This window comes from Protopterus annectens, chromosome 2.part1 (genome assembly GCF_019279795.1).
Source record: "Protopterus annectens isolate FY-2018-M chromosome 2.part1, PAN1.0, whole genome shotgun sequence".
NCBI classification, from domain to species: Eukaryota; Metazoa; Chordata; order Ceratodontiformes; family Protopteridae; genus Protopterus; species Protopterus annectens.
In genome coordinates this window covers 35965675-35990792 of record NC_056729.1, presented here as the reverse complement: position 1 = coordinate 35990792, position 25118 = coordinate 35965675, and the positions used below count along the sequence as shown (strand labels likewise).

The 25118-nt window shown below is 44.5% G+C and overlaps 1 protein-coding gene across 1 annotated transcript in view; it reads left to right on the top strand.

The window, feature by feature from the left end:
• RNF24 (ring finger protein 24) overlaps window positions 1-25118 on the top strand; it is a 669287-nt gene that overhangs the window by 415057 nt on the left and 229112 nt on the right. Inside the window, exon 4 of the mRNA XM_044062004.1 lies at window positions 24282-24323. Within this exon, the coding sequence (XP_043917939.1) occupies window positions 24282-24323 (42 nt within the window). The remainder of the gene's footprint in view (window positions 1-24281; window positions 24324-25118) is intronic.

The following is a 25118-nucleotide window of genomic DNA, read 5'->3' as shown; positions in this document are numbered from 1 at the left end:
CAGGATTACTCTGACTCCAAAAAGAGGCTTAGGGAATTCTTATTCCTACCTCAACACAGGCCTTTGGCTATCCCTCCTGTACTGGACATTGTAGATGATGCTTTCTTGAAATCTAGCCTGACCCCTGAAACTTTACCTCCGGCTCCCAGAAAACCTGACTGGTATTACAGAGTACCTGACTCTCACAAGTTCCTCTTTAAGAATCCTACTGCAGATCCTGAAACCATTTCACAGGGACCCAAAGGCATTAAGGCTACTACTACCAAAAACCCTACCCCCTCTGATAGAGATTCCAGGGCCCTGGACAGATGGGGTAAGAAGGTATACACATCTGCAACTTTGGCCATTAGGGCCTTAAACCGTCAGTTTCATATGTTAAAGTATTAGCAGCATATTATTGGATTGCTTAAACAGAAAATTATGTTGATTCCTGACTGTGCTGAAAATAAAGAATTACAGGATTTAATGCATTCTGCTGAACAAGTTGGAAGACATACTTTGCAATGTGGTTTTGATTCATTAGAGGCATCTTGCAGGGCTACTGTCACTGGGTCTCTACTCAGAAGGCATGCTTGGCTTAAGGAGCAATCTTTGCCAGATCATGTTAAAGCTAAATTACTAGATTTGGCAACAAAGCAGAAGAAGTACTTAAAATGATGAAGGAAAAAGCTAAATTTATGCAAACTGTTAAAGATTTCATGCAAGTACAGCCTCCCAGATTTAGTAGGCACTGGCCTTCTAAGCACTGGTCGTTTCCTGCCTCTTCAGGCCCTCTCAGTCCAAACCCAGAACCAGCAGACCACCCAGGCTTCAGTCTCAAGGTACTCACAGGCCTACGCAGTGGAGGGGGGGGGCTTCCACTTCCAAAGCTGGGAGTAGTAAGACCACCCCCTAGGGTAAACTGTCACAATGACTTAACTTTAAACCTTCCAAGCCCTGCTCAACTGACTGTTCTTTAGGAGGAAAGATCGCCCTGCATGCAAAAAACTGGGAATTCATTACCCAAGACAAATGGGTTTTAAATATAGTTTCCCAAGGATACAGATTCCACTTCCACTCCTTACCAGCCCCAAACAGTTGGCCAGACCTACCCCCAAATCAGTGGGCAGAGGCTCAAAAGCAGATTCTCTCTCTTCTAAGCATCAGGGCCATTTAACCTGTCTCAGAAGAGGAATGGGGGCAAGGTTTCTACTCCAGAGTTTTCCTGGTACCCAGAAAAGACTATTCCTGGCGTCCTATCCTGGACCTGTCTATCCTAAACACTTCTTTTTTTTTGGCAATCCCAAAATTCAAAATGCTCTCTCTTCATCAGCTGCTTCCCATGCTAGGCAAAAATGCCTGGTTTGCGACACTGGATTTAAAGGAAGCCTACCTGCACATCCCAATAAGGGAATCTTGCAGATGATACCTACTCTTCAGAGCAGGCTACATGCACTATCAGTTCTCTGCACTGCCCTTTGGCTTATCTACTGCGCCCAGGGTATTCACAAAGTGCCTAGCTCCAGTCATTGCATTTTGCAGGCCAAGAAACTACCAAGTGCACCTACAAGCTCAATTCCTGCTAGGCAAGCAAAGTACACTGGCAGATGACCTAAGCAGAAATCTCATGGACCCACACGAGTGGAAACTGGAACCAAAGATATTCAACATTTTGAGAAACAGATGGTGGAGCCCAGAGATAGACCTGTTTGTCTCTCCTCAGAACTACCAATTGGACAAATTCTGCACAAGGACTCCCCACAGACAAGCTTGGAAAGTGAATGCCCTGTCCTTCACCTGGAAAAACCTATCAAGTTAGGCCTTCCTCTGCCTCTCCTCTCCAAAGTGCTACTATAGATCAAACAGGACAAACCAAGGACAATACTTATTGCACCAGACTGGCCACGCCAACACTGGTACCCCCTCCTGTGCAGTTTGTCACTTCTGGAACCATGGCATCTGCCTCAGACCCTTGCCCTGCTGTCCCAGCAGGAGGGCCAGATTCTGCACCCACAGCTTTCAAACCCTGAACCTTGCAGCCTGGATAATTACATGATCTCTCCGTTACCATCCCTCAGTAAGCGAGTGATGGATGTCATTTTGGAGGCAAGGAGGCCTAGTACTAGAAAATCCTATGCTGAAAAATGGAAAAGATTCTGTTCCTGGAGCCAAAACTCAGGGGATGGACACAACAGTGCCCAACTTACTGCACATTCTTCAATACTTAACTGAGATGCTTCACAAAGGCCTTTCCTTTTCTTCCATCAAAATTCATGCGTCGGCCATTTCAGCTCATTATAATACAGAGCCACCCCTCTTCTCTCAACTTAAGGCCACCCAGGAGAGCCTCTACTCCAGCCTGGGACCTTAACTTTGTATTGAAAAAGCTCACTCTACCTCCCTTTGAGCCAGCTGCAAATGCAGAGTTGAAATTCCTTTCTTGGAAAACAGCCTTCCTTCTAGCCATCACTTCAGCAGGAAGGGTGTCTGAATTACAGGCCCTCATGGTAGTGGAGCCTTTCATCATCTTTCATGCAAACAGGGTGTCCCTCAGGGCCAATCCCTCCTTTATGCCCAAGGTGGTATCCAGTGTGGCCCTTAATCAGTATGTTCATTTGCCAACCTTCTTTTCTAATCCACAGAACAAAGGGGAGTGAATGCTGCACTCCTTGGATGTGCACAGACAACTTAGATTTTACTTGGACAGGACTAAGCCTCTCAGGAAATCTGAACAGCTGCTGGTTGCATTTGCTGCAGGGGCAGAGGGGAAGGCCATTTCAAAGCAAACCATTTCTAAGTGGATAGGCCACTGCATTCATTTCTGCTATAAGCACCATGGAAAACCTACCCCACAAGGGGATAAGACCACATTCCACCAGGGCTGCATCTACCTCTACAGCCTTTCTCAGAGGTGTCCCCACCAGGGACATCCTAGAAGCTGTTACCTGGAGTTCTTTACAAGCCTTCACCAAGTGTTACCACTTGCCAATTTTTTCTAAATCGAGAGCTGATTTTTCCACTGCAGTCTTGCAGGGCCTTACAGCTGGTCATAATGCTTTCTAATTGCCTCCTCCCTTCCTTAGCTTTGGGAATCTACCCAAATGTAATGACTGCAACAGTGAAACACGAAGAACTTAGTACAATTGTGTACACTTACCATAAATGTAGATGTTCGAGTGTATTCACTGTTACAGTCCTGGTTACCCTCCCTCCAACCCCCTAACTTCTATTGACTATACCTCTAATCTTGTTTACTATGCTTAAAGCTTTCTGGTGTATTTGCTTTTTGTTGGAGATGTAACCTTGTATACAATTGCTCCCCATTATGGGGGCACCGGACATCTGGGACAAGAAAAACTGATGTAATGGCATCGGCTGCATGCTTTATACCCCTGAGTACCTGACGTCATGGAAGATGAGAGAGCAACTGACGCAGAACCCACGACTTTGATAATCAGGCCGACTGAGGGCTACCTTGGTAAGTGTACACAACTGTACTTTTTTTATCTACCTGTACTGTCACTGCTACCACTTGAAACAAGATGTGCCCTTGTAATTTCCCCTTTCCCTCAAGTGTAATAAACCATTAAAACATTTTTGTGGCACTGAAAGATAGTTTTGGCTGTAATCCAGTAACACCGGGTTTCTACTGAGAAAAGAGAAAAAATATCCCAGTGACCCGTCTATTTGTAAGTAGTGAGCGTCCATTATTCTGCTGACTTGTGGTTGTAGGTTGAAGTGTTAAATAAGAGCCAGCTGTGAACAAAGTTGACTACAGTGTCCCAGCAGAATGCCATTGTGGACTGCCTGAACAGAACAACAGCAGGCAACACGAATGGATGCTGGACAGGGATCTTTTTCTGAACCTAACTCACAAGTGTGGTGTTCCACAGATTGGACCTTTTTGCTTCCTCCAATCAAGAGACAAATCCAAAATTTTCTGCTTAAGAGTGTCTCTCAAAGGTGCTTGGGCATTGGATGGCCTTCATTATCCAATGGGTAGGTGTATTTTTCTATGCATTTCCTCCAATCTTAGTCTACCCTAGCATGATCCAGAAAGTAAAGGAGGAAGGACCATGTATAATTCTGATACTTTCTTTTTGGCTGAGACCTCATTGGTGTTCTTTATTCTAATGCAAGTACCAGCGGAGAAGTTGGTAACCCGGCTCTTGCATGTGTGCATGGATTTCTTGAACCAGGACAAGGAGTCTTAAATTCACCTAAACATGCATTCCCTTAGCTCAACTACTTGGAGGATTTGACTCTCTAATTCGATTCTTAACATTATGAGGGAAGCTGGGAGGTCTTGAACTGGGAAATCTTACCTCATCAATTGAAAGGGTTTCTCCCAGTGGTACCAGAAACAAAATCAAGACCCAAATACAGCAGGGACCAATATCTTTGCATTACTTTTCAGCTCTGTTTGTTCAAGGGCTAGCTTGTGCCTCTATCAAGGCCCACTTTGTTGCTGTCTCTATTTGTCTGCATTGGATTCACTTAAATCCTTGTAATCTGTGAGACAATTCTTAAAAAAGGTTTTGCATGTGAAGCCACAGAGGAAGTGTGTGGCTCCTCCATGGAACCTGGAACTTCATATTAGAAAACCTACTCAGAATCTCTGTCTCTGAACCAGTGGCCAGCATATCCTTGAATTATCTGTCCCGAGTGACTACTCTTTTGATACCCATTACTTTTGTTAGGGGAATTTTGGAGCACCAAGTATTGATGCTGAAAGCGCCTTTTTTGTTTGTCTACAAAAAAGGGTGAGCCTGCTTTCCAGTTCTTGCTTTAGCCAACAGTAGTCACAAGAGACCATACTTTTGCCTTCTTTTTTTCCTAAACCACAAAGTAGGGGGAAAGGATCTTGTGTTTATTGAATGTCTACAGATAGATCAGATATTTATAGAGGACTAAATATACTAGACTGATAATTGCCCTTTGCTTCCCACAAGGTTAGTAGAACAGTTTCTAAGCAAACAATTTCTAAATGGCTAGCCTCCTATTCTAATAATGGAAAAACATGGCCATTACAGGTTAGGCCCCATTCTGCAAATATCTACAGCATTCATCGAGGGCATGAATACCTAAGTTTGGACATCCTTTCTAAGGGCAGGGCAAGATTTCCTGCTGCTGTCTTGCATGGCATCCTTCATTGCCACAAGGTCATGAGGACACCTCTAAAGACAGACTTGTTTCTGTATCTACACCACCTGATTTGAGGTATGGCTATGTATCTGGAGTTCTGCTTCATGAGACTTTGAGTGCAGGACAAACTTTCCTGTCATGCTTTTAGCCACATTTTATCTTACCCATTTTCCATTAGTTATTTTTTTATCCGTGTACTGGTAATTTCACTTTCTTTTCACCCATCCACAGCTTTTGATGAGATGTGATTTACTTCTCTTTAGTCATCCTTGTTTTATCATGTTTTTATACCACAGATTATTATGGGTTCCCTGGTGTATATTGGGCAACTGCCACTAGGGCTTGTATAAGGGTAGCTGTGCAACCCAAATGTTAACCCAAAAATTAGATTTATAAAGGGAGTGATTTATTGACTGCCTCTGTCCATCAGAGACATAGGCATCAGACCAGGGGGTGAATTTTTGATTACCCATCCATTAGTCCAAGTTGCGCTTAAATAGGGATAGGGAGGAACTCTGCTTCAAATTGATGTAGACCCAATTTCAGAGAATGGGAATTCTGAGAAACCTCTCTCTCCCCAACATTTCTTATGTTGCAACCAAAATTTAGATCTTCTAATTTAGTAGTTCTGATGCTGTCTGTTTTGCACATGTGCAAAAGGTTCATCAAAACAGGGTTCATGGACACTTTGTATGCCAGGCGAAGATCACTTCTCAGAAGTCTCTTATGATGCTAAGTAAGAGAAGGCTTTGAAGACATCAGCTTAGTATATTGTGTTTACTCCCTATGTCCTTTTTGTAAGGAATCTTTATGGATGTTCCAGTTGCTGCATGTGTCTGGTCAGATACATACTGATATTATATTGTATGATGGTATTGATGAGGTCTGAGTATAGTGGTATGATGACCTCTCTGGACCTAGATGTCATGCCCCTATAAGTTGAGCAACATAGAAGGATTTTCTTACGATCTTGGACACATGTTGGTCGAAGGCCAGGTTACTGCCTACACGAGTTCCCAGATCCCTGATTATTATAATTTAGTCTAGCTCTAATTAGACAACTATGAAACTCACTAAACTCATAGCTGCTGGTTCTGTTTTTCAGGTCAGTATCATGTCTCTATAGTCTTTGTAGGGCCTTGTAAAGAACAATTCTTACATGGCAACTTTTGCACTGGCAGTAATTACAGATTTTTTTTCTGAAGCAGTGTTGTGTTGTCTTTCTTTTTAACAAAATAAACTGTTTGAATATCTTTTTATAGCTTCTTCTCTGAAAACATGCAGAGATGTAACACACTGAACCTTTTTAGACTTTTCAGTTGTTCCACATACTGTGAGAAATAAATTGAAAACTGAACTCTTTGGATCCAGAAATTTATAAAAAAAATTGCAAGAATTTCAGAATTATGCTTATGTAGCACAGAAACTCTTGAAGACAAATATATTTCTTCACTTCTGCAGATATGTTTCTTGTGTTTTTACATATATTTTATCAAGTCTCTGGCAACATGTCATTTCAGGCAATATCGTAACATGCAGAGAGAATGTGGAGTACCCTCCCTGAGGTTTGCATTCCAACTTATTGCTGTAAAAGCAAGTGTGTACCAAGTGACATGCTGATCACTGTAACTAGGTCATTGTCCTTAAACCTTTTATATGATGTCATTCTCTGGGGCTTTCTCATTTTTATCTTGAAAATGATGGACAGTTGAAGGGCACTAAGAAAATGGGATAGACTTTGACAACTGTAGGTGTCAGATTCTACCCTTCACATAGCATTCTTTCACCAAAATGCAGAGGAACAAACATATGTGGTTCTGACATGCCTTGCAGCCACAACAGGAGGGTGTTAGGAACAGCCAGCCACTCCAAACTACCGTCTTTAGCAGCAGGGTCATAGATCAAAAGGCTAAAGTCTCCAGTGACCTCTAGAAGACTGTAGTCTGTCTGGCCCCAGGATGAACCAGCAGAGGTCCTGAATACGTGGATGTCTCTCTCTGTCTTTCTCTTTTGCAAGAGGTGTAACCTACATACCCTGCTTAGAGAAAACTTTCCTGTTTGATGGTACATAGTCACATTTCTAACCATTCTCATATCCTGTACATACTGCTGCCTGATGTATAAATCTGTCCGTGATTAGGTGCCCAAGCTCCACAGCAAAAATGTTACGTAGGAGTTCCCACTAGATCAGAAAGTGCTTGGATATTATTCCAGATTGTTTAGTGCCCAGAAAACAAGGACCACTGGTACATTTAGGATTTTTGTTTATTTAAACATGTTTACTGGAGCAGAACACTGATCAAACAATGTCTGGTTTGCAGGCTTAGCCTGGATTTCAGCAGCATAAGTACCTTTGTCCTCAAATAGCCCTTTCATATGGTAATAGTGCAGTCCATCTTCACATGGTCTCTGCAAAGGAGACTGCATTGTTCAGACTTTCATGCCACCTAAGAGTTAGAAAACCTTCGCCATTTTTAGGTAGGGGCCAATTACTACCAGTTTTGGACCCTTCCATGCTGGATCACCTATGTTTCCCAGGGTGTTCACCAGGTGTGTGTCCATAGTGGCAGCTTATCTCAAGCTGTAGAGATTTGGAATTTTTCACTATTTGGATAACTGTTTGCCTGCCGCTGTGACAGAGAAGGGAGATGTCTCTGCTCTAACATCCCCCGAATCACAGGACATACAGTGAAGTCTAATCTCCCCCTAATTGAGGTCCTAACATTCAGCAGCTTTTCTCTCCATACCAAGGTTTGTTGGGTCTTTTTACCTGTGGACAGATTGCTGTCAGCTTTCCAAACAGTCCCTCTCTTTCATCTTCCCAAACAGCACAAGTGGAAACCTACCATAAAATTTGTAAGATTCATGACCACATCATTCCCCATGATCCATCTTGCCAGACTGCACATAACAGTCCTTAATTAGACTTTCTGGATCCTGTGGACTCAGCACTCTGACTTTCGTCTCCACTTTATTTTAATCTGCAGGATGTCTCTGTAGCGTGGTGGGAAAAGTCTTACAGATTTCTGCATAGGGAGCCCCTCTATCTTCTTGGGAAACCTTGATCTCCCATGCATCTGCATTATGGTTGAGGGGGCAATACAGTAGGCAGTCCGAAAACCTTGATGTGTCATGAGTTTTAGCTTTGTGTCAGTGTCCTGAAATTAGAACATTCAGTTTGTCCTCCCTAGCCATTTGAAGAAAGTAGATCTGAAGTAGTTAACTTCATTTAGTCATCAACCTGTGGGCTTCGGATCCGGATCGGATCTGAGATGGCAGTTTCACCAGCATCAGCTCTAAGCTCCTCCCCTTACCCATTATACCACTGCATCTCCTTCCTTCCCCCAGATCTCATTTGCCGCGGCTTCACCTGCATCGTGATCGCTGAGCTCCAGGTGGTAAGACTGTTCTTCGGGGGGAGGGGTTGTGTGAAAGTGTGTGCATTTCCTAGTTCTTGGGTCTCTTTATTCCTCCTCTTCGCGTTCTCCGTTGAGGTTAGTGTCAGTTTAAAAAAAAAGTCTGTAGTAGTTTGTTGTTAGTCCCCTTTCCCGCCTCATGTTTTGAGTGCGTGTCTGAGTGTTGGGGTTGGGTAGCCAGACACTGTTATGGCAGATCAACAAAAGTTGGTCTTTAGAAAATGCACAGTGTGTGGCCATAAGTTATCCTCTGCGGATGGCCACACTCTGTGTGTTGTTTGTTTAGGGGCCGCTCATTTGAACACAGAGTGGCACCATATGTGCGGAGTTTAACCCCAGGGCCTTAAAGGACCGTAAGGCCAAGTTAATCTTGAGGGGGCTTCTCCCCTCCACGGAGGTGGCTTGCCTCCTCGTCTTCTGTAGCAGTGGTCTCAGCTGTGACTGCTCCCTCCACTTCTGCTGTGTCCTCTCCTCCCTCCCAGGCTGGAACTCACCCTCCTGACCACTGACCCGGGGAAAGGGAGAAGAAAATGAGAAAGAGAGGCACCGTGAGAAAGAGAAAGGGAGGAAAAGATCCCCAGAGCACACGGATCCGGCAGGTCCTCCTCCCAAGCTTCCTGCATCTTCCAGGCCGACTTCCCCTCGGCAACGATCTCCAAGGTTTTCCTCGGAGCGGAGGAGGTTTGGCCTTTGTCTAGGGCCTCCAGTCACTATCCTACTAGGCTGGCGTTGGTGGCCTCTTCTAGGTCAACTAGAAGCCTTTCTGAAGCCGACATGGACAGGTTGATGCAAAGGTTTTTTCACACTCAGCTTCAGATGGGGGTCTTGCTGGCTCCCTGTCCCTCTGGAAGGGGTAGCTCACTGCCACTATTTGCACCAATTGCTCTTTCCCCGATCCGTCCTCTGGTTTTGGATTTCCTGGATCCGAGAGGTCCCGGATTCAGGGGGTCAGCACAGATGGTACCACCTACCTTGACGCTGGCAGTTACCGTGAGCGTGTTGGAGCTGAGCTCTCGGAGCCATAGCCTGGGCGTCTGATCCGAGGTGTTGGGTTTTTCCCCTTTGGCTCCAACTTTGTCAGGCCAAGACCTACCCCTCGGAGCCTCGGCGCCTTCAGGCTTGGCTCCGATCCCCGTTTCAGATCCAGGGAGGGCATCCTGTCTGTCAGTTACTCAGGAAGCTCGCTCCCTCTGCAGTCAATGTGGTGGAAAGGGTTCTCGCTAATGGATCGAGACCCCTGACTATCTCCTCTGAGTCCCCTCTGACCCCCTCTATTCTGGGTGCGTCTTCTGCCAGTCTGCCCATGCAGGGACAGCCCGTGATCGACATGCCCCAAACTGTTCCCCACGAGGAACCCCAAGCGGTTCGTGAGTCCTCTCCAGAGAGTCCCACCGAAGAGGTTCCTCACAAACTAAGTACAAGAGGAGGCACTTGGACTCCCCTGAGTCCCTCACGGAGGATACTGACTTGGAGGAAGGGGAAGGCTCCCCAAGATCATCTGCCCCCCCCCCCGAGGATGTCTCATTTGGAGACATCCTGGAGATCCTGTGCCAGTGGGGGGGGGGGGCTGGTCCACCCCCCCAAGCCTTCCTCTGACGAGTCAGTATTTCTGGAGGCATTCGATATGGGCCCATCTACGTCTTCGGTGTGTGTGTGTGTGTGTCCCGTGAACCCCCTTGGTGGACCTCATTACCACACGGCATGGAAGGAACCAGACACCATGGAGCCAATCCCAAAACATCCAGATAACATCTTGAGCCCCCCCGGTGGATAGACCAAGCTGGAATAAAGGGTCCCCAGTGGGATGCCATGGTGGTAGCGGCTGCCACAAAGAAGGAACTGGATCAGGAGAGACTCACGGTCCTTCCCCCGGACCGAGAGTCCAGGACGATGGACCGGTTGTGAAAGGAGACTTATGTTTTGTATAAGGGCACTAAACTATATGGCCCATGTTACCAGACTGCAGCGTGACGTGATCAAAGAGTACACTGCGTCTCCCCCGGAGTCCATGTCACCAGAGGATAAATGCACATTCTCTACATGAATGGCCACTCTGAAAGTGGTTACCAACACATCTATGCGACTCCTTTCTCATGCCACCGGAGCAGCACGGGTGGCCAGGTCCGGCATTGCTATGAGGCGACACTCCTGGCTCAGGCTATGTAATTTCACGGAAACCTTCAAGGCGTCTTTCGTAAATGCTCCCTATGACTGCTCTTCCTTGTTTGGGAAGACGGTCCGTGACACACTAGTCCAGAGTGAGAAGGGATGGGAAGACACTGTCTGCAGTTAGAATCCACTTCTCTAACCCCCAAAGATCCTTCTCCAGGAATCAGTGGGGGCAAAAGAAGATGTGGTTTTGGAAGTCTCAGTATTCCCGGGGCACTCAGGACTCCTTTTCCCCTAGAGGGAGAGGGGGACAAGACAGATGCTGGCCCAGAGGCCGGGGGGTCCAAAGAACTTAGGGTCTCGAGAACTGTTCTTGGACAGACCCACGCAGCAGCCCTGAAGGGTTGCACAACTCAACTGCTCTGCTCTGTAGGCAGTCGGGGGCAGTTTCTCTGTGCACCTGATGGCGTGGGAGTCCGTGTCAGCAGACCATTGGGTGCTCCAAATACTATCCAGAGGTTACACGGTTCCCTTTGTGACACGTCCCTCTCCCCCAAAGCACCTCCCAGACATTCCACCCGCACAAAGGGAGGCAGCAGCCATGGAAGTAGAAAAGCTGCTAAGCAAACGGGCCATCCAACCAGTCCCTCCAATCACTACCAATTCCAGGCCCTACCCTTCGGTCTCACCACTGCTCCCAGGGTGTTCACCAAGGTCATGGCAGCAGTAGCGGCTCACCTGAGGCTTCAGGGCATACAGGTCTATCCATACCTGGATGATTGGCTCCTTGCCACTCCCACCAGGCATCTACTCTGTCAAGCCAGGGATTATTTATGGAAGTTGACAGACTTGCTGGGCATCGCTATAAATATAGCCAAGTCCTCTCTAGAACTGGTTCAGGTCCTGGACTACATAGGGGCGAGAATAGACGCATTGCAATCCAGAGGATTTCTGACTCCAGAGCGGGTTCGGAGCCTTCATCTTCATGTCCTCCCGATTCTTCAGTATCCCTTTCCCCCGACCGCAGTGGTGATGTTCTTAGTGTTTCACTGTTGCAGTCATTACATTTGGGTAATCTGCTGGCAGATTCCGCTCAGTCGGCCTGAATAACAAAGTCTTGGGTCCTGCATCAGTTGCTGTCTCCTCTTCCATGACGTCAGGTCATCAGGGGTATAAAACATGCAGCCGACGCCATTTTATTCAGTCTTTCTTGCCGCGTGGTGCCCGAAGCAGAAGCAGTTGGCAAGTGCCGGTCGGCCGACTCCTGAAATTTTCACATTCGATTTTCAGAACCGAAGTCTTCAACTAAAGCTAAGTACCCCATTGGGGAAACTTTTTCTTGCTCCTTACCAATGTCAGTAAAAGTTAATAATTGCATTACTTGTGGGAAGCAAATACCTCATAAGGATTTTCATTTGTACTGTATTCCTTGCCAAGGCCCAGATCATAACATGCCTTGCTGTCGGTTTTGTGCTAGATTTAGCCAACGCACTATTAAGCATCGGTATATTTTTGCTTAAAAATATTTTGGATCCAGATTTAATTACCCTGAAATGTCATTGGTTAGCAATCCGACTACCGGAGTTCACAAAAAACGCAAAGAAAAAGAAACAGACCGTCGAGGTCCAAAACCGACGACGAAGCTTCTCCTAAGCCAGTCGCCGGCACTCAGTGAGGCACTTTTGCAGCCCCTGATACCCACTACCTTTGAGTCACAGGCCCCTACCGAGACCATTGTGGAGTCCGGTATGCCATGAGATTCTCAAGAGTATTGAACCCACGGATGTGTCTCCCTTGGATGGGTCTAGAGCTGCTGAGCAGGCACTGGTTTCTGAGGGTGTTTTCAGGCCTCAACATTTTTATACAAAACCTGACGCCAACTTCAAAAACAAGATCAAACACATCTTCTAATTCTAAAAAACTGACGCATGAGCCACGTACTCAGGCCCCTATGCCTAAAAAACAGATGATCAAAATGGCTGAGGACTTAATTACCTTGATCAGGGGTTCCCAACCCCCCCGCTAAGAGGCCTAGGCAAGACACTGATTATGAATCTTCAGATCAGGTTTCCATGTCTTCTGATTCCTCTTCTGATTAGGAATTTTCTATTCCACCCAATGAGGATTCAGATGCAGAAGAATCCATCCCATCTGCATCTCCCCCTGAGGATTATTCTTTTGGAGAAACCTCTCATACTTTAAGGGGACATTTTCATTGTGAGAGTCAGGATGCCTCAGAATCACAAAAGAGGCCTAGAGATTTCCTTCTTCCTCATCATAGGCCTTTGGCAATACCTCCTGTATTAGACATTGTTGATGTGTTTTCGGAATCAAGCATGGCTCCTGATTCTCTACCTCCGGCTCCTAGTAAGCCAGACAGATATTATAGGGTTCCTGACTCCCACAACCTTTTATTCAAAAATCCTGCTGATCCTGAGACTGTCTCACAGGGTCCCAAAGGTGTAAAGGCCTCTACAGCCAAAAATCCTACCCCCTCTGATAGAGATTCCAGGGTGCTGGATAGATGGGGAAAGAAGGTTTATACGTCTGCAACCTTGGCAATTAGGGCCTTAAACTGCCAGTTTCATATGCTTAAATATCAACAGCATGTTGTGGGCTTATTGAAACAGAAAATGATGTTGATTTCTGATTGTGTGGAAAATAAAGAATTACAGGAATTATTGCATGCAGCAGAACAGGTTGGAAAGCATACTTTGCAATGTGGTTTTGATTCTTTGGAGGCCTCTTGCAGGGCCGCAGTTACTGGATCTGTGATTAGAAGGCATGCCTGGCTGAAGGAGCAAAATCTGCCTGATCATGTTAAAGCTAAATTGTTGGATGCCCCTTTACAGCATGATACTCTGTTTGGTAATAAGGCAGAAGAGGTTTTAACTCATTACAGCTCCTCTAGGCGTCAAATATTGCTTGTTCATATTTGCATTAATAATTCCAAAACCATGCCCTATACGAGGTATCAGAATATTTTATCTTGAAGCATACATGATGGCAAACACAATTGTATTGATATTTGACCTATGTCAATGAGTATTTGTTAGAATTGTAAGGTGATAACTTTATTTTTTAAAGACTCAAGCCACGCACACTAGGAGTTAAAGGTGCACAATCAAAAGAGCTGTACTGGAGGGAATGAGTTAAAGAAAATGGAAGACAAAGCTAAATCTATGCAAACTGTAAAAGATTTCTTACAAGTGCAGCCACCCAGGTTCAGTAGGCATTGGCCTACTAAAAATTGGTCCTTTCCTGTGTCCAACTGAGCCTCTCAAGGCAAATCCAGGCGCTCAAAAGGCTCTAGATACCAATCACAGGGTTCTTACAGGTCAGAGCAATGGGGTGCCTCCACCTCCAAATCTGGAGGAAACAAAGCACAACCCTACAGTAAGCAGTCTCAATGACTTCCCTCTATCTTCACCAAGCGCTTACTTTTGGCAGCCCCCTTGGGGGAAAATTAGCACTTCATGCTCAAAATTGGCAGTTAATTACTCAGGACAAGTGGGTATTAAACATAGTATCCCAGGAGTACAGATTTCATTTCTATACTTTGCCAATCTCAAACGGTTGGCCAGATCTGCCACAAAATCAATGGGCAGAGGCTCAGAAACAAGTTACGTCCCTCATGGATATGGGGGCTATTCAACCAGTACCAGAACAGGAAAAAGGACAAGGTTTTTATTCAAGACTTTTCCTGGTACCCAGAAAAGACCATGCCTGGCGTCCAGTTCGGGACTTATCGATTTTGAACAGGTTCCTGGACATTCCAAAATTCAAAATGCTGACTTTGCAACAGCTACTGCCTATGCTGGGCTGGAACGCTTGGTTAGTGACTCTAGACTTAAGAGGCATACCTGCATATCCCAATAAGGGAATCGTGCAGAAGATACCTCCGCTTCAAGGCAGGTATTTGCATTACCAATCCTCTGCACTGCCCTTTGGCTTATCTGCTGCACCTAGGGTCTTTACAAAGTGCCTGGCACCAGTAATTGCATTTTGCAGACAAAGAAGCATACAAATTTATCCTTACCTGGACTACTGTCTCATTCAAGCAGAGAACAAGGACATTCTTCTTCAACATCTGGCATTTGTAAAAAGGCTTCTAACATGCCTAGCGTACACAATAAACGAAAAGAAATCCCAACTGGTACCCTCTCAAATAACTACATTCCTGGGTGCAAGCTTGAAAACAACTGCCCAGATGGCTTACCTTACGCCATACAAACAAAGGCAACTGATGACATACTTCAAAAAAATGGCAACAAAAATCCAGTTATCTGCAAGACAAATTCTGCAGGCTTTGGGGTTCATGGCATCCTGCATTCTACTAATTCCATATGCAAGACTGCATATGAGGAAACTTCAGTGGTACCTAAAAAGTTTATGAAGTCAACATGGTCACAGTCTGGAAAAAATGATTCCTCTCATTCCTTGCCTACAACAGGAGTTTCTTTGGTGGGTAGAGACATGTCACCAAAACAAGGGGCTGTCATTCACTCTACCCCCTGCCACCCAAACCCTAACTACAGACGCTTCAGACTATGCTTGGGGGGCTCACCTGGTGGGGAGATGCATTCAGGGCATATGGAGCCCAAAACAAATGCATCTGCATATCAACCTGAAAGAGATGCTAGCTGTTAAGAATGATCTGACAGCCTTCAAGGACTTACTTCATTCAGGACAACTACTGATAAAGACAGACAATACCACGGTTATGTGGTACATAAACAAGCAGGGGGGGTACACATTCTTATCCCCTTTACAGACTAGCCATGGCATTGTGGAACACAGCTTTGACTTACCAAGTACATCTTCAAGCTCAATTCCTGCCAGGAAAACAAAATACTCTGGCAGACGACCTAAGCAGAAATCTTGTGGACCCGCACGAGTGGAAACTGGATCCACAAATCTTCAGCATGGTAACACAGAAATGGAGGAGCCCAGTAGATCTATTTTCCTCTCCCCAAAATTATCAACTGGACAAATTCTGCACAAGGACTTATCACAGACAAGCATTTAAAGTGGATGCCCTATCCTTCAGTTGGAAAAACATATCAGTCTATGCCTTTCCCCCTCTGCCTCTTCTCTCCAAGGTCTTACTAAAGATCAGACAGTAAAAAACAAAAATGATCCTGATTGCTCCAGACTGGCCTCGCCAGCACTGGTACCCAATTCTAAGGAGTATGTCTCAAATCCCTCCTTGGTACTTGCCTCATCTACTGTCTCAGCAGAACAATCAAATTCTGCAGACTCTGCTCCAAACTCTGAACCTTGCAGCATGGCTGATCATTTAATTATTCAAACAACACCTCTCAGTAAATCTGTGATGGATGTCATTTTGGAAGCCAGAAGGCCTAGTACTAGAAAATCTTATGCTGATAAATGGAAGAGATTCTGTGCTTGGGACCAAGCACAAGGAACGGACACAGCAAAACCAACTATCCCTCAGATTTTGCAATACTTCACTGAGATGCTTGACAAAGGCTTATCTTTTTCTTCAATAAAAATCCATGCCTCTGCTATCTCGGCTCATTACAACACAGAGCCTCCTCTCTTTTCTCATCCTCTGTTAAAACAGTATCTTAGAGGGGCGAAAAATTTAAGGCCTCCCAGAAGATCACCAATTCATGCATGGGACCTCAATTTTGTGCTGGAAAAGCTCACCCTGCCTCCTTTTGAACCAGCAGCTACTGCAGATATAAAATTGTTATCTTGGAAAACAGCTTTCCTCTTGGCAGTCACTTCAGCAAGAAGGGTTTCAGAACTACAGGCTCTCATGGCTGTGGAGCCTTTTATTACATTTTACCCGGACAGGGTGTGTGTCCCTCAGGACCAATCATTCCTTTATGCCTAAGGTGGTATCTAGTGTTCATCTGTCAACATTTTACCCAAATCCGCAGAACAAGTGGGAGCGGATTCTGCATTCATTGGACTACACAGACAACTAAGATTCTACTTAAACAGGATCAAATCTCTAAGAAAGCCTGAGCAACTACTGGTGGCATTTGCTTCAGGATCAGAGGGGAAGGCTATATCAAAGCAGACTATTTCTAAGTGGATAAGCCACTGCATTCGTTTCTGCTACTTGCACCATGGTAAACCTGTGCCCAAGGGAATCTGGTCACATTCCACCAGGGCTGCCTCTACCTCAGCAGCCTTTCTCAGAGGAGTTCCAAACAAAGACATTCTTGAAGCTGGTACTTGGAGCTCTGTTCATACCTTCACAAAGCATTATCATTTGCCTCTCTTCTCCAAATCCAGGGCAGGCTTTGCCACTGCAGTTCTGCAGGGCCTTATAGCTGCTCCTAATGCTATTTAGTTCCATCCTCCCATCCATAGCTTTGGGATTCGACCCAAATGTAATGACTGCAACAGTGAAACATGAAGAACATAGTACAGTTGTGTACACTTACCATAAATGTAGATGTTAGAGTGTATTAAATGAAGTAAAGTTTATGTTGCTAAAAGTGCATTTACGTATATTGCTGTTTATTTTTATATAAAATGAAAAACTGAATAAAATGGCGTCGGTTGCATGTTTTATATCCCTGACGACCTGACATCATGGAAGAGGAGATAGCAACCGACGCAGGTTCCAAGACTTTATTCAGACCGACTGAGGGCAACCTGCCAGCAGATTACCCAAATGTAATGACTGCAACACTGAATATACTCAAACGTCTACATTTATGGTAAGTGTACACAACTGTACTTTGAGCCCTAGGATCCATGGCAGCCCCTGTCTTCTTCCTTGTGCTTGTCTTCAAATGCAGGTTCTGCAGTGGATGTTGGTGGTCCAGTGGTCCTTATTGGATCAACCTTTGACTCATCCGATTTGCATAAGCGAGGCGTGGAAGAAGTCCCTTCTCTGGTGGCTCCACTCTCCGGAGATAGTAGAGGGACGGTCCTTTGTTGTTGCCCCTCCCCAAGCCACGGTGACCACGGATGCCTCCCAACTAGGGTGGGGGGGTCATTGCTTGGACAGAACGGTCCAAGGCATGTGGTCCCTAAACTAGACCAATCTGCATATCAATGTTCTGGTTTTGAGGGCAGTCTTGTTAGCGTTGCAGGCCCTTCATACCTTTCTTCCTCTGGGTACTGTTGTGATTCAGACAGACATGTCAGTGGTCTGGTACATTAACAAACAGGGAGGAACCAGATCCTAACCCCCGCCATGAGAGTGTGGGAATGAGCGATCTCCACCAACCGTTTTCTAATAGCAATGCACATTCCGGGTCAGTCCAACATACTAACGGACAAATTGAGAAGAACTATCCTAATGCCTTATGAGTGGTCGCTGAATCCTTATGTAGCAGAGCAGATCTTCCTCGAGTGGGGTCGGCCTTGCTGCGATCTCTTCGCATCTCCTTCCAAAGTGCAGCGAGTTCTTAGCTCTGATCCTCCCTCAGGGGGCATCCCCCAGAGGCACTCTAGTCCATGCTTGGCCTCCCGGTCTTCTTTATGTATATCACCCGTTACCCCTCATGACAAAGTTTTTACAGAAGCCTTGTTTGTTGGGGAGCAGAGTCATCCTCATTGCCCCATTTTGGCCTCGCCAGATCTGGTTTCCCTGTCTGTGTTATCATCTGGTAGTTCCTCCTTGGATCTTGTATCCGATTCTGGATCTTATTTCACACCAATGAATACCAAAATCCAGAGCAAAGGAGAAGAGCGAACCATTTCAACTGTAGCTCACTTTGCTTACCTGGTTAACAACCAGATCAGACTTGCTGATGTTTCCAACTTAATTTCAGAGTCTGAATTTAAGTTGGAAACATCAGCAAGTCTGATCTGTTTTTTACCAGGTAAGCAAAGTGAGCTACAGTTGAACTGGTTCGCTTTTCTCCTTTGGTCTGGATTTTGGTATTCATTGGTTTGGAGTTTTTTTTTTGGTTTCTTCGGATCTTATTTCACACCCTTCGGGGACTTTCTTCCCCCTTTAAGTCTATTCTGGTGGCAGACCATAAGTCATCTACCAGAAGAGTTTCCCGTAGTAAATGGAAGCGTTTTTTGATCTGGGCTTCTCAGAGGGATCTAGATCCCTTTACAGCTCCAGTGCCAGCGGTTCTTGAATTTTTAACACACCTTTTCCAGCAGGATGCCAGCTGTTCTACGGTGAAAGTTCAACTGGCTGCCATTTCTAATTTCCATGTAGGCGAAAACATGGGGGTCTTTGGCTTCTTCCAGACTTTGCAAAACCTTCATTAAAGGGACTTTTCTTTTATGGCCTCCGGTGAAGGACCCACTCCTCCTCCTCGGATCTTACCTTAGTTCTACAGCCGTTAATTGCTCCACCCATCGAGCTGGCTGCCTCTGTGGACTTGAAATTTTTGTCTTGGAAAACAACTTTCCTAGTGGCTATCACCTTGGCGATGAGAGTGTCATAACTTCAAGCATTATCTGTTAAAACCCCCTTATATGGTTTTTCATAAAGACAGGATTTTACTTCGGACTAATTCTTCTTTTTTGCCTAAAGTGGCTTCAGAGTCAAATATTAATCAGTCAATCAGTCTGCCTGTCTTTTTTCCAAATTTTCAGAACAAGGGGAAATATAAACTACATTTGTTAGATGTACATAGGCAGTTACGCTTCTACTTACACAGGTCTAAGCCCTTTCGCAAGTCTGACCAATTGTTTGTGTCCTTCAATAGACCTTTTCTAGACAAACCAGTTTCCAAGGTGATAATTGTCAAGTGGCTTTCCCTTTGCATTCTGCAGGTTTACAACGATAAAAGTATGCCTATTCCAGGGAGGGTTCATGCCCATTCTACCAGGTCCATGGCTACTTCAGCTGCTTTTTGGACCCAGAGTATCCTTGGACGATATTTGTTCAGCGACTACTTGGTACTCATCTCATACTTTCATTTCTCTTTATAAATTGGGCATTGTTTCCAAAGGGAGAGCATCCTTCCATGAGCTGCTTTTTGGTCCAGAGTATCCTTGGACAATATTTGTTCGGTGGCTACTTGATCCTCATCTCATACTTTCATTTCTCATTATAAATTTGACATGTTTCCAGAGGGAGAGCATCCTTTGGCTCCGCTGTGCTCCAAAACATCCTTCCATGAGGGCCTCCCAAGGTTATGGTAGCTGGGGACTCTGTCCTACAGGTTGGTGACAAATGAAGTCTAGCTACTTCAGATAAAGAAGTTATGTACTTACCATAACATTCCATCTGAGTAGTTAGACTTCATTTGTCATCAACCATCCCCTCCCTCTTTCCCCCTGGCCTTGTTATTGGGTTCTTTTGCCTGAGTAACCAAGAGATGTTACCCTTTCGGCCCTCTTGCTTTTACTTGTGGGTCAGTTATTGTCAGTCGGGCTCATGTGTTAGGTGGCAAACTCGATCTGAGGGAAGGAAGGAGATGCAGTGGTATTATGGGCAATGGGAGGAGCTTGGATCTGATGCTGGTGAAACTGCTGTCTCGGATTCGGTCTGGATCCGAACCCCACAGATTGATGACAAATGAATCTAATTACTGAGATGGAACGTTATGGTAAGTACATAACTTCTTTTCTTTCCACATAGTTTGACAGCATGGTGGTAGTCTTGTACATCTGCTGACAAAAGGGAACTTAGTTTTCTCCTTACCACAAGACCATGCAGGTGCGACAGTGTGTAGTCCATTTAAGGAGTTTACTTTCAACAGCACACATGTTCCAGTAGAGTCCACTTCACAAAAGGACAAGCTAAGCCACTCTTTCCTTACTCATTGGTAACTCATTCCCACAGTAGCCAAGAACATTTTCTTATTATTGTGGCTTCCCAGTGTGCAGTGCCTTTGCCTCCCCAGCCATTTCTAAATGTCCCAAGTTCCTGTTCAAATCGGATGAAGGACACCTTAGCTCACCCATGACCAAATGGCCTTCTCTATACTTTTATCTAATTTTCTCTGCTGATACGGTTCATTCTGAAGACCAAACTACACTGATTATTCCTCTTGCTTCCTTCTGGATGAAGCAGGCTCTAGTGCATGCTAAGACCCTTGTCTTTCAGATGTTGATGTCTCACCCTTTGAGTTAGTCTTACACAGACATACATGGTCAAAAGCTGACTGCTCTGATGCTGACATTCCATTCATATTCAGGACCTTTATTTATTTTCCAAGAAAGAGTTGTCCCTTTCGTTTGGTTTGCCCCAAGGCTGTCTACACAGAAAAACGTACTAGAAGTGGACTTGGTTTTCTTTTAGGATCACTCATAGAGGTTTGGACCCTTTTCTGACCCTGTTTTCTATCTTCTGCACTGTTTGTCAGTAATTTCTGGCCTGTTAATTCTCCCATCAGAGTCTAGTTTGCAACCATGTCTTAAATTTAACATTAGACAAGGCTTTGTATTCTTTGAAGAGTTGTCATTGCATTCTTGTGAGGGACCTTCCTACTCAGAACCCCACTAACAAGCCCAATCCCACAGTCGTGTGTTTGCTTTCTACATAAAAATCTAACAACCTCCCAAGTCTGCACCTTCATTTGAGCTGAAATTCTTGTTTTGGAAGACCCTCTTCTTTGTAGAGATTGCCTGGTAGTTCAGGGTGTTTGTTGTTGTTAATGTTGTGGTGCATGTGTGAACAAGAAACTGGCAAACTAAACTTTTATTCTTCTAGCTGCTCAAGATTCTAAGCAAAGCAAGTCCCTGCTTCTCACTGTATGGTTCCTCTTAGATGGCTTAGATTCTCTGTAGATAGAACCAAGTCACAGAGGAAAGACAGTCAGCTCTTTGTGTTCAAGGGTAAGTACTGTGCTGACAGCCCTTGTGGGCTATTTTAAGCCTAGCCAATTTTCCTTTTTGTGCACAAATTAACCTATCCCATTTGGTTAGAGATTGTCCTTGCCCATCCCATGGTCGATAACTATATATTACCCCTAATGAGAATAACTGGGATCATACCATAGATAATTTGAGGAGACCCATGCATGAGATAACACATTTAGGAGCTGCCTGTGTCCGTTTGTAGTATAGGGGGCAGTCCTGAGGGAAATCTTCTGCTTCCCCATCAATAGAGCTGAGTTGTGCTTAAATATGGACAGAGATGAACTTTGTTTAGTATAGATTGGGAATCTGTTCCAGAGCAGTAGTGTTCTCTGCAAAATATACCTGTCCCTCCAAACTGTTCTGTTGATGTTACAGAAGAAGTTTGCATCCCTAGACGAAGTATTTCTGATGCCACTGGACTTGCTGATATGCAGTAAATCCATCAATATTGGGTTGGAGGGTGCTTTGTATGCCAGACATAGGTACTTGTTAGGGTATACCGAGTATAGTGACAAGGCTTTGAGTCAGTGCATGTAGAACATATATAGACCTTGTATCCTTTCAGTGTGGAAACCCCCTTCATTCCAGTTGTATATTTCTGGACAGATGTTTGCTAAAGGGAGGGGGGGTATTATATTGAGTGACTGGCCTAATGAGAGCTGAGTGGAGGGGGGGGGGACAGTTGTATCCCTACATCTAAACACAATCCCTTTGTTTTTAAGCTTTGCTATATAGAATGACTTTCGTACAACAGAGGACACGTTAGTCAAAACTTAGGTCACTGTCAATATAAGTTCCCAAATCCCGAACAACTAGGTCAGCTCTTAGGGGAGTATTGTCAATATGGTATTTCCCTGGGGTAGATGACTTACCAAAAAAGATACAATTATATGTTCTTTGGCATTTAGTTTGTCTATGATTTTTGGCACCAATTATTTATTTGATAAAAACCTTCTTGGAGGATGGCTAAGTCATGTGAGGATTCAATGACTGTTCCTAGCTTGCAGTCATCTGCAAACTTAGTCAGCCACAACCCTTTGGTATTGGCTTTAACTTCAGAAAAGTAGATGCCAAATAAGAGGGGTCCCAGACAGAGTCCTGGGGGACTCAACTGATGACTGGCCTCTTTGTGGAGGTAACTTTCCCAGTTTTGATTTCCTGCTTCCTATCTGTGAGCCACTTGGCAATCTAGTGGGTGACAGTAAAAAAATCTAAGTAAACTGAGAATAAACCTCTGTATGTCTGAGTGGGGAGTTGTCAAAGCTTTGGCCAGGTTAGGGTATGCAACGTGTGGTGTTTTTGCCTTCATCCATTACTTTGGTGACCTTTTTCAGAAAAAAAAATCCTCCAGTTTGTATAAGCATGACTTCCCGTTGATAAATCCAAACTGAGTCAGATCCTGTGTTTGGAGGTTCCCTATGTCCTGAATGATTAGTTCCATGATAAGTCTGTCCATGGCTTTGCATATGTGGCTGGTCAGATTTATGGGTTTGTAATTGCCTGGATCTGTGAAATGTCCTCCCTTATGCAGGGAAATTGCTGTTTCTGTTTAATATTTGCTTGGTACAAAACCTGTATGGAGGCTGAGATTGAGCAATGTTAGGGGTGTGGTTAAGTTGTGAGTCATGCCATTTAAGATGTGTCCAGGGGTATTATCAGAACCCATCGATAAGTATTTTTAGCTTTTTATAGTACTTTGGGGACTTTTTCTTGTGTGATTGCTGGAAACAATCCAGTTTCAGGTGTATCTTGAGGGACAGATGGAGAAAAGAGAGGGCAGAGTTGGATCTAAATTTATTGGCCAGTAGGTTCGCTATATCTTCAGCCTCAGTGTAGGTAATGTCATTCGCAGTTAGCTCAGCACATTGCTGCATTATGCTTTTGAGATTACAAGTATAACTTAATGCCGTTTGATCATCTTTGGCTTGAGTAGCTATTTTAGCCTTAAACTTGAATTTTGCGAATTTTAATAAGCTTCTGAGTTTGTATAATTCAGTGACAAGGGCTCTTAACATTCTAAGTCGTCTTACTTTTGGTCAAAATTCTTTTCATTTTATTATAAAACTTGTTGATATTATGGTTCTACCATGTGGATTTGTTTCTGACGTTTGCCTTGAATTTGTTCCTACGGGGTACAGCTGCATCTGTTCAGCTATTTGCATGCTGGTGTACATTTCTGCATATTCAGCAGAGAGGTACTAAAACTGGCCATCACCTTCTAGTCCAGGTCTGTTTTCAGTGCTACCTTTATTAGACTCATTTTCTCTTGAGAGCAGCCTCCAGGAGAATTAAGTAGGGACTCTTGTCACAGAGGTTACTAAAGAAGAGCCTCCTCTTATCAGAAATTAAGTGAAATTAGGGGCACTTGCCATAATGAAATACCTGTAAGATCATCTGTTTTCAGTAACATTCCTCATGTCCATGTCCCACCTTCTTACATTTGTCTTTTGCCATTTTTCTTTCTCTGATGAGGATCTCAAGTTTTCCTGTAATGTTGTAACTGGACAGAGGTGGTCGCATGTTACACAATAGAGAGCATCGAAAGACTGCCTGAGAAGGTTTCATATGCTGAGCAGTCTTAATGCCTGTAGTCCAAACCCTGCATGTTACTAAAGACTAACCTTACAAATCTGTCATTATGGCAAATGCCCACTACTATTGTTTTATATGTAGTACTAGACATGCTGTACTGTGCAGATCTGTGATAATGGTGATGTGGATTATAGTAGTATGAAGCAAGGGAAATAAGAAATGTGATGCACTGATGCGCCTTTGATGGAAGCTTCTTGGTTAAGAATTTTAAAATGATCAAAAGTGCAATTTTTTTTCTTTGTCTGAGTGATTAAAACCTGACCTGTCTTTCTATGCCAGGTGATTCTGAAACAGAAGGTAAAAGAGCTCAATCTACATGAGGTGAGTGTTAATGGATGTATGATCAACACTTGCTGGTTGATGACTGCATTGCTGTGGTTTGATATACAATTGTGTTTCAGTAGGAAATTGTGGCTTTCACAGAATTCAGGGAGAGAAAAAGTTGCTGCATTGCTTTGTGAGAATAATCGCATTGCAAGCTATGGTTACAAGAACTAACAAAACTTTGCATTTAAGTTGATGATGAAGATGGAGTCTTTTTATGTCTTCAGTAATTTATTTTTGTGGTTTTATCATTTTTAACAATGAAATATGACAGGTTACTATTTGCAGTTTAACTTCCCTCTCTTTCAGTGACGTATAACTCCATGTGGTTTAGTTGCACTCCAGCAAGGTTGTTGCAATGATGTCCTTCAAGGATGCATCTGCAGTCATCACATATGGGTTGTCCTGCCTCAGGCAGCCCTTCAGTCGGCTGGATTCCAAAGTCTGGGTCCGGCGTCGGCTGATGTCGCCCTTTCCCCGACGTCAGAGCGTCTGGGGTATAAAAGCGTCAGCCGACGCCATCTTCCTCAGTCTATCTTGCCGCGTGGTGCCCGAAGCAGAAACAGTTCGCAAGTGCCGGTCGGCCGGCTCCTGTAATTCAGCTAACCGAAGACTTCAAAAGCTAAGTACCCCATTGGGGACTCTTTCTTGCCTCAGCCGATGTCAGATAAAGTTAATAATTGTTTAACTTGTGGGAAACAAATACCTCATAAGGATTTCCACTCTTACTGCCTCCCCTGCTTAGGCCCAGACCACGACGTCTCGGCCTGTTCATCCTGTGCTTCCTTCAAC